Below are 10,111 nucleotides of genomic sequence, written 5' to 3'. Positions count from 1 at the left end.
GTCGTTTGTTGTTATTGTTTTATGGAAGTATTGTCTATCTTAGAAACGCTTTTCCAGATTAGTAGTCCAGTTTAGTTGACTCTGTAATCAGCATCAGTGGACACTCTTAATGCCAACGTTTATAGTGTCTGTGTGACCAAGCTGTTATTACAACTTGTGTACAACTCTGAACCCTGTCCCGCTCCTGTGGGTACACACGATGTGGAGGAAAAATGCCCCGTTATCTATCCCATGCCAGCCTCTGAATGTGACCTTTTTCCACACATAAATCCAAGATTACCATGGCAATATTAAATTATACGGTGGGAAGTAAGGCTGTTACACAGGGAACTTTAAGCTTTTCATTAAGAATGAAGTGCCCCTTTGCTGAAAACGTTTTAAATTGTAACATTCTGGATGTCTGTACAAGTCTTTGAGCATCCTGGTTTTACCTGGTCAGTACATCTACTGTCTAAAGATTATCTACACACTACCAAAGAGCATTTGCTCGACATAGGCAGAGCTTAAGAATCTAATAGTAACCCTCAGTAGTTTAAAGTTTTGATCCACTTAAGTTACGACTCTCAGAATTTCCATTACACTTCATGGACTAGTTAGGTTGCACGGGAGAGAGGTTGCACAGGAGTGCTTTGGATTTCAGGAACATTTCAGACAAATGAAATTCATTGAGAACATCAACAGCTTTTGCATTACATGCTATTGGTTAGTATGTCTCACAGGAAAAGCAGCAGAACCGGAGTTGTTTAGTTTTATTGGGGTCTTGGGGAGGAAAATAGCAATGAGGTTGCTGTTGTCCCAACACAAAGGCAATATGGGCACCCAGAGAAGTGGGCGTGCTTTTCGCAGTACTAATAAACAGAAAACCATCTTCGTCACACATACCCCATCATGGAGTGCTTCTGAGAAACCCTTCAAATGGCTTATTTAAATACAGACATCACATCACATGAAGGACACTCTGAAGTGAGCCTCACACCAACTTGGTAATTCTCAAAATGCCTTCATTCGGTTAAAAAAAAAAGCAGCAAGTCTGCAAGCAGCGCTGGAAAGCTAAGTTTTAGACACAGTCCCGCCATACCACAGCCCAGTCTATTCAGGTATCCAGCACACTCCTCTCCCTGGTGGATGAGGAGCCGCACCAATAACCAGTTTTATGTGCAGATTGACCTCAAACATGACAGGACTCCTACACTCTAAAACTAGAGCTTTCAAACATCTGCCAGTCAGCTTCTAGTTACTAACATAAAGCTTTCAATGCTTAAAAGGGAAGAGATTGTTCAAAAGTAGAAAAAAAGATATTTCAAACTCCACACTACAATCAAAAACTTGAATCGACCATCTTTTTAATTATGGACAGAGGTCTATATATAATAGCAGGGCTGGAATTCACACATTTCATGAGCACTCAGCTGTTCCACATTGAACAGCTGTATTTCTTTCAGAGCAATTACGCAGTAGTGCTGTTTGGAAAGCAAAAAAGGGGTTAAGAAACAATGATCACGTGTACAGGTGATTTTCTTTTTTCATCAACAGGCTTTTCAGGCGAGTTTACATCAGTATTCAGTAAACAGGAGTGCATTATGTAAACATCTCTCTAATCGGTGGGCCTTTTTTTTTTTTTTAAGTGGTGTACAATACATAGCAAATGCATTTCTTCTTGTAGTTCCAATTTATCTATTCCCCAGTCACATTTCTGCCATGAGGTCATTTGGCAATGTGCGTCGTCACATTTATCTTTGATTGGTTCACAATCACCAGTGGCATAGACTGATGAACTTGGCATTGACACTGGAATCTTCCATGAAGATTCACCTGACACACCACAGGGGGACATACTACATTTCATCAAGTTGCTGGAACCACCCCCCCAATGGTGAGTGAAACAAAACACAGAAGTGCCGTTCAATGGAAAAAAATAAAGGCAGTAACCTTTTAAAAGAAATACTTAGCATGTTAAGAGCTTGTCTGATCCGACCGAGACGCTTTGATTGGAGGTAACTGTTTACAATAAAATAACACAACCTATATTATGGGACACCGCAGGCTCACCTTCGCAGCCATCACATCTGTTTGGAAATGCGGATTTTCAAGCAGCAAATACAAAAAGTATCCATGAAGAAAGCATAACCTCTGAAAAAAATACTGTATGAAAACATCCCTGCTACCTTGTTTTCTAAAATACAAAACCTCTACCAATAATTTTGCTTCAGAGTAGCAAGAAGTCCTTTCCTTTTTTTCGTATTTTTTTCTTTTCTTTTTTTTTTTAAAACGGGTAAAATTTCAGTCCTCAGGGGTGAATGGTATGGATGACAGTTTTCCATCATATCATCTGCTGAAGGATCGTTAAGCATGCAAGCCTCGTAGAGGAGGGGCCCACCAGCAGGGGGCGCCCCAAGTCCTGTTGCCACGCTGGGTGGGGAGGACTAGACTCAAGCCAGGGCCGGGAAAGCCTCTGGGTCGTCCACGTTGGGCACGGACACACCGCTTGGCTGCAGGGGACGAGAGAAGCGGGAGAGAGGAGAGGAGACAGACATCAGTACAAAATGTGGGTACATTGATTTTACATAGAAGACAGTGCATATAAGATATGAACTGATAATGTACTCAAAAGTTAATATGTTCACAGCTGAATTGAAGGCTCTGGTTCAGTCAACACAATACCATGTTACGCTACTATCTTACAAAGAAAACTTCATCCGATCGGATCACTCAATGAGGATAAACTTATTCAAAGCTGATTGGTTTGACATGGTTTCCACGTAATAAAACTGTGATGGACACTGAATTTAATGTATACAGAACGCAGCGAAGGAATTCATTGGGAGTCAGTTTGGCACATTTGCATGTACCAGTACACTAAATAGAGAAGTGCATCTTTACCCGGTCAGTGCGACCACCACGTGCCGGCCTGGGGGCTCCTCCGGCTGCCTCGCCGTCTCGTCCGCCCTCGCGTCCGCCCTCGCGTCCACCTCCGCGTCCGCGTCCCCCCCTGCCTCCTCGGGGTCCGCCGCGGCCGCGGCCTGGGCGCCCCAGGTCTCCAAAGTTGATCTCCAGCTGGGCCGTGATGTCATGGGCTGGCTTCCTTGAGTGGTGCTCATCATCGGCCTATGAGGTGAGGAGAGGGGGGTGAGACAACCATTTAAGGAACAGTACAGGTGAGGGGTGTAAATCAAAGCCTCCATGACGATACGATATTGCTTTCTTAAAGCAGGGATTCGATTATTCCTGATACTCAAGAATTCCCCGCAATACGATTTTTTCCAATTACTTTTCCACATTATGGAGCTAGGGCATTGGACAGGGGCCAGCGATTTGATTAGTTTCGATACTTAAGAATGCCCCGCGATACCATGCATCGTCGACCGATACATCAATACATTTTGATTATTATTTACACCCCTACTATGAGGTGAGACCAGTTTATGGAACAGTACATCTTTGGTAAAACCAAAACGAGAAGGGAATGCTTCACTGGGTCACGTGTTCCAAATCTACCAAATCTCCAAAAAACCTTCGACGTCTAAACAGCAATGAAAATATTAAGGCAACTTTTGAGGCACTCCTTACTCGAGTTAAAAAGCCTTTATGCCTTTAAACTATGGTTACATCTTTGGTGCATTTCCACACAAGCAGACAAGTATGGTAAAGCTATTGTAACACCTAGTTCCTACTCTATGAAAATAAAACGTACCTTTACCTCATGTTCAGCTTCGGCGTCAATAACGGCAGGCTTCATGTCCAAAAAAGAGAGAGAGAGAAAGAAACAAAGTCAGACATTAACTAAATGGAAAAAAAGAAATCTACTAGGTACATTCTTCAATATTACTCACTGAAAACAGCCAACTATGCAACTTTCATTAACACAGCAGATAAGAGGAACACATCACTGAAATCCAACTCACAGCCTCAGTTTTGGACTTGTGCAGCACGAATCCTTTCTTCCACTGGCTGTCGGCTCCCTCGTTGGGCTTGCGAATGTTGAATTCCTGCTTGGCGCGGTCCTTGCCCTGCATGGCCTTCCACTCGTCCAGGGTCATCTCCTTGGGTCCTTCCTCTTTGACCTCACCGGCCTCGTTTTCCCTGTGTGACGAGTGACACACACCAACTGGTCAGCCTGGAGAAGTAACTTGCTGACCGGCCACAGGTGCTACTGGGCCACTGAAAGGCTTTTCCTTTCCGTTTGACCAGCGGGGATACCACTTTTGACCCCTGCCCTCTCAACACCTGTGCCGTCCATCTAAAATACGTCTCTGTGTTTACTTCCATGTACATGTGTCCTTAGTTACCCTCCTGTACTAGCACACATCCCAAACATCTCACATCATTTTCCCCATCAGCAAACGATGTGAACGAATTATGGTGAACATTGGTCAATATTTTCAGTACACTGCATTGAACAGGGCAGTTAATATGTGGATTAAGAGGTTCTTTAACTGTTCTGCTGACATGGCACTTCTGACCACCTGCCAACTGAAGGGCATTGAGGGCACTCATTTTCTCTTGACAACAGAGAGCTCACAACTTCTCAACGTCTACAAAAATGTCCACGATCAAGTCCTGAATATGAGGCTATGCTTCTGCACTCATCACCATGGCAATAGAATACTCACTTGTTCTCGGAGTCAGCAGGGGGGTGCTCCTCTCCCTCGGGTGCCTCTTCAGTAACATTTGACTGATCCAGCTCGCTGCATGGGTGGAAAGCGACAGGGAGACGCTCAGTATAAACTGTGTGGATTGCACGGCCCAGAATACCTAATACATGGCTCTCAATGCGCATAATTAATAGCGGCATTTAACGGCATAAGGAACACACAAAAGCTAACTAAATGTGTTGCTTCACACTACAATTAGGAACACATTTAATGGTTAATAATTAATGGCTTTCACATTAAGTAGGATTTGTTTGTTTTTTTGTTTCTTTGCATTTCTTGCCAATTAAGCAACTGCGGCTATTTCACGGCCAATACAGCCAATAAAATTCACACCAAGTAGGAAAATTGAATGGCTTGGATTCTATGCAAGGTTTTCAGTTTAACATGAGCATCAGAAAATGTCAGTTTATTTTAGACATTCAGATGCTGGTCAAGGTAAAAAAAAAAAAACTGACCTCAATTCATCCTTGACAGTACCCCAGTTGTGAGATCCACTTCCTCCACGCTTTTCCTCTGGTTTCAGGCTGCTGAAGCAAAAACAGAGACTTAGCTGTGGATAAGGCATCAGGCAACTCTGACTGGTAAAACCAGCCAAGACCTGCACTGCTGGATAATTATTGAAAAAAATCAATTGGGATCATGTATGCATGACTTACGATCTGTCGCTGCCGCTGTGTCTGTCGAATTCACGTTTTCCACGAGCATCAAAGCCGTCTCTGCCAATGCCCCTGCCGCGACCGCCACCACGGCCTCCTCTGCCACCACCGCGACCCCTGAACGGCCGCTCACCGGCAGGCCTGATGAGCCAGACACACAGAAATCGTTAGCAACAGCTATTGTTTTGGAAAGCTTGGAGCGCTCCCATTTCCCCCTTCCAATTCCAGATACAGCCGTCAACACATTGACAATGTTTGTTAACAACGCTACCAACACTGAATTCACAAGGGGCTTTTGCTACTTACAAATAATAAAATTTTCCCCCTGTTTCGAACACTTGTATAATCTATGTTAACAGTTAAACGTGTAACCAGACCCTTTTGCCTCGCCAAATGCACGTATTTGTGATCAAGATAACGTGAGACTGAGCATAGTTTACGTCCCCAAGACATAAATACAAATTTGCATACTACTGGGAAACAGTTTTGAAGATTTTTAAGACCTGTGCAAGCACCCCGTTTACCTTCTAAGACAACACTTTAGTGCATCCCTGCAATTATTACTATGCAATTTTAATGGTCATGATATGAATACCTTAGTCATTTTTCTTTTCTTAAGCTTACGGTGATAACATTAGACCCCCTCTTTGTGGGGTATAGGAGTCTGCGCCACTCACTTCTCCACGGAGAACTCTCCTCCCTCTCCGGCAGGCTTCTCTTCACCAGCAGGCCTCTCAAAGCGGCGCTCGCGGGGCGGCCTACGGTCTGTCCGCCTCTCTGTAGGGGGGCGACCCTCCCCCTGGGGCTGGGTGCCTGCTGGGCCTTCAGGCCTTCTGCCCATTCTCCTCATCCCTAAAATAGAGAGCACACACCACAAAGCTCCCTTAAGACTCAAGAAAGCTGATGGCTGACCGGTTCAACAAAAACACCTGAGCAACACACTTATTAAATGAAAAGAGTTGACACTTATTTCTCCCCATATCCACTGAAAGCCTTGATGCTTATAGATAGGGTCTGAGCATAACCAAATAGGCAGGGGTCATTTTATTTTTCCATTACAACATTTATGCAATTAACTTTACTTTATGATTAGGACAAACCGGCCTTGTACATAAGCCAAAAAAGTTAACACTTAAATGCACATTAATGAAAATGTAGCATGCTACAACACTGCATATACATACTTCCAGTTCTTAAGATGTGCATGGTTAAAATATGAAAGAAAACGATAATAAGTCACAGAACTGTGGCCACTAGGCGTACTGCATGTTTACAGCCAACGTATTGTGGTGGTCTGCCTACATCACATCCTGGAGTAGGCAGGTTTGACAGCTGAACTATACCTATTTTTTTAGGGTAGATGTCCAACCTACCATGCTACCACAACACTACCTGAAAACGCACACGTTTCTATAAATATACCATTCACTCATGTATGACAACAAACGACGAGTACAAACCACTATTAGGCCTACTAGCCAACTCCGACTGGACTTATTTAGCATTATTTGGTAAGGGAATGCATTCACTCAAAACGATACAACTTTGAGTGAAACATTAGTGCGCATTAGAAAGGGACTTTGAGCCCAAACAGCTGAGGTGAAACAGCGAGGTTTAGTTGTCAGACTCGTCGAGTGTCGGCTAGGATGCTGCCTCTAGCGGGATTGGTTGAGCCCTCCCTCCACCTACCAAAATAGACATTTGCCAGAGGCGAGCCACACACCCTGGCAGCTGGTGACTAGCCCTTGCTAGCACGTTCGTGTGTGCACCTGTCTGATCTTCTCTAGTCTCACCAAATTTGACAGACCAGCCATTTCAGTTCACATTTCCCGAATTGTAACTTTCACAATCAGTCAACTGAAGAACTACAGACCGAGGCGCTCTGCATACAAACACGGAGGATTGGTGTACAATATTAAGCGCATTAAAATTAACATTCGACAATTACACAGTACACCATTACAACGCAAGTTGAATCTCGTGCGCCTCAAAACAGGCCTGGCTGGTTGCAATGACGACACTTCAGCTTGACGCTAGAGCTGCTCTATTCAACTTCAACCACGAGGTTCCGTCACGCAGCGCTAAACCTCCCTAGCAAAGCTATGCACGCGCTAATAAGCTAACGAGCTTGGCTGCTATCTTACCGAGTCACTATGCCATTTCGCACCAAACAACAATTGACCGATATGTTTGAGCACACGGCGGGAAGTCGGGGTGCGGCGCACAAATAATAACACACGCAAGCCAATTACAGCAATCTCCCAAATCGTGCTCACATTTGCTCTAAAACATGCTTGCAGGAATAACTTGTTCAAGTTGTGTATTAACGAGTTAAGGCCCTGGGCCCGAAGGCGAGATGGTTATCGTCAGAGACAGCAAAGAAAATACGCGTCTTAGAATAACTTATCCAGCAGATAGTTAAGCGGGAGATGGGCAGTTTACAAGCGACAACAACGCAAGTAGGCCTCTATACTATAAAACATGAAGTCCCCAACACAAAAGGGACCATGTTGACCTCATGGGGGGTGGCTTGGACTTTCAAGCGCGCCACTTGTACCTACGCTGTCGGGCCTTGAATTTATGGACAGTCAGTCTGGAAGATTAACATACCATCTTTCTTAAGAGCTACTGGTGCCTGTGTTTCTTCTTTCTTCTCTGGAACAGGCTTCCTATCTTTAGGAGCCTCCTTTTTGGGCGGCTTTGCAGCTTGGGCTGCTGTCTTGGCGGGGCGAACAGTCCCGTCGTCCTTCTTCTTTGCAGCCTCAATTAAGGCCTCGAATGGATCATTTTCATCATCTAATAGCTGGTCGAACCGATTGGCTACAACACAGCCATAACCTTCTTGCATTTGTCCGGGCATGATGGCGCCCCTTCAGCAGGATTCTCCTCCGATTCTACGAGGCTTGGTGCGAACACTTCGCTAGGTGATGCCACAAGATGGCTGGGAAAGGAATTGCCTTCTCTTCCGGCGTGAAAGACATCCGGGACTTTGCTGGCTGCGACATGTGGGGCATGTAGTTTTCATAACATCCGAGGTCTATGTGTCAATTACGACAATCATTTATAAAATAACTACAAGTCCCTTCAGTACCATGTTACAATGCACTTGACACAAACAAAACGCTTGTCACTGCTGCCCGTGGTTGAAAGCATCTGTCAACACATATTTTCACTAACTTCAGGGCGTACAGACTACAGCTCCATGAGACTGCCGCAGGTTGTATTGAGTGTTTAGGTACTGTAGGGCATTGAGGTCGCTCTTTTCTGCACAAAGCCTATTTTGGTGGCTCTACTACTAAATTAAAAACCAAACGTGCTACAGGTGAAAACAAACTCGAGGCAGTTTTTCGACACCCTGCAGATTAGATTACCGTCTAGCGTCGCACTTGTCGGCCTACTTCCCCCATACAGTGATGCATGCCTAGGCCTACACAGTGACACGATAATTGAAGAGGAGGGATGCCTGGTGCCATGTCGAAATCTTGAGTTGTGCCAGGGTTATGCATAGCCTACGTCTGTTTCTTCACCCTATGTGATTGTAGAGTAGAGTGGAATAGGCTATTGTGAACAGAATGTGTGTCGACAGGGGGCTCGGTAAATCTGTTGCCATTCGCGAATACATCTGATCTGTCTGTAGGCAAATACAAATAGGCCTACTAGTCTTGGCCTACACCCCCCCCCCCGCAGAGGTATCAAAAGTGAAAGTAATTTTGATTTTTCCTTCCAACATAGATAGCCTACAGTTTATAGAACAAAGACCTGCTGTGAACATGTCGACTCTGTACTTGTTGGATGAAATTTGTGGTAGGCTATTAGGTTTGATTGGTTTCAGTGTTTTTCAGTAACAAGTCAACAGTCTATCTCACAATTGAGTGAATTGTGTAATAGATATGCAATGCTAATGTACTTCAACATGAATTTACTTCTACTTTTACTTTTGACACATCTGACTTCATAGGCTAGGCCTAGGCCTACCTGCCGCTTTCCCCACGTGCGGATGTTTTGTAGTAGGCCAAGATTGGCCAGGCCTACTTACAAAACATCCGCACTTCATTGCCTGCTTGAGGCCTACACAAGCGTCCTCTAAGCTTACGACTGTTAAATTGTTGCCTTTCTATCAATTCCAGACAATCCATTATCTGACCCCCACAAGAAAATCACAACGGCCATTCACATTGTTTGTGCGTAATATGGTGCGTAAAACATAAAGTTATGAGACTTAGACATTCCTGGAATCAATACCACGTCAAAATCATCTTTTCCATATTCCGAGCCTCATTTTGACCTTCTAAAAACTGGAAACTTTTAAAGCTTCGAAAACTCCTCTGCTTAAATTTGGCTGATGTGTCTTCGCAGCAATTGAACCAAAGTGCCACTCTCGCCCCCGATTCCTGCTGTTATCACCCTTTGTTGAGTTGCGCCTTTTCGTGGTATTGCCTGTTATTGTGTAGGCTTAAAGACTCGGTATTATATTTTAGCAATAAGGCTCAATCAAATGGCATCGCCGGAGGCAGGGTCACCGGATTGCATTTGGCTATGTGATACAAGACAACAGAGAGCTGCCGCTGCGGGAAGGAGACATTATCTGAATATTAAACTTTGGCAGAGGATTAAAACACACCGGTTGAGTTGGGAAACATCTTTTGTGACAAGATGACTAATTCTGTAAGTGCGGCAATGATTGAATCCTATTTGTTGATGTTTTTTCTAATGACTGCATTTTTTGTTTATTTTTGTGGCATGGTTTGGGCTTTTTGCAACCCGAAATTAAGTGGGATTGAAGACGATGCTCCCGAGTCCGAG

General features: G+C 44.3%; 1 protein-coding gene across 3 annotated transcripts; it reads right to left on the bottom strand.

Annotated features, from left to right (window-relative positions):
- Positions 1 to 1,326: 1,326 nt before the first annotated feature.
- serbp1a (SERPINE1 mRNA binding protein 1a) lies at positions 1,327 to 8,277 on the bottom strand. 3 transcript variants are annotated; one of them, XM_063201228.1, is made up of 9 exons: positions 7,919 to 8,277; positions 5,986 to 6,160; positions 5,309 to 5,449; positions 5,108 to 5,179; positions 4,611 to 4,685; positions 3,903 to 4,080; positions 3,692 to 3,730; positions 2,881 to 3,105; positions 1,327 to 2,489 (listed from the first exon to the last, which is right to left on the bottom strand). In XM_063201228.1, exons 1-9 carry the CDS (start codon positions 8,166 to 8,168, stop codon positions 2,430 to 2,432), a joined length of 1,215 nt encoding a protein of 404 aa, XP_063057298.1. In that variant the 5' UTR covers positions 8,169 to 8,277; the 3' UTR covers positions 1,327 to 2,429. The 3 variants fall into 3 exon arrangements, with proteins under 3 accessions (XP_063057298.1, XP_063057300.1, XP_063057299.1); XM_063201230.1 differs by having other exon boundaries at positions 3,698 to 3,730; XM_063201229.1 differs by having other exon boundaries at positions 5,108 to 5,176.
- Positions 8,278 to 10,111: the final 1,834 nt, after the last annotated feature.

The sequence above is a fragment of the Engraulis encrasicolus genome, chromosome 6 (genome assembly GCF_034702125.1).
Source record: "Engraulis encrasicolus isolate BLACKSEA-1 chromosome 6, IST_EnEncr_1.0, whole genome shotgun sequence".
In the NCBI taxonomy this organism is placed as follows: domain Eukaryota; kingdom Metazoa; phylum Chordata; class Actinopteri; order Clupeiformes; family Engraulidae; genus Engraulis; species Engraulis encrasicolus.
The sequence above is the reverse complement of the archived record's forward strand: the minus strand, read 5'-3'. Positions and strand labels throughout refer to the sequence as shown.

Excerpts from the sequence above, each read along its gene's own strand:
- serbp1a (XM_063201228.1), bottom strand. The coding sequence starts at position 8,168 with ATGCCCGGACAAATGCAAGAAGGTTATGGCTGTGTTGTAGCCAATCGG. Across the intron at positions 4,686-5,107 it reads ACTGTCAAGGATGAATTGAG|CGAGCTGGATCAGTCAAATG; the intron begins GTCAGTTTTTTT and ends CCACCCATGCAG. Across the intron at positions 4,081-4,610 it reads CCTGCTGACTCCGAGAACAA|GGAAAACGAGGCCGGTGAGG; the intron begins GTGAGTATTCTA and ends CTCGTCACACAG.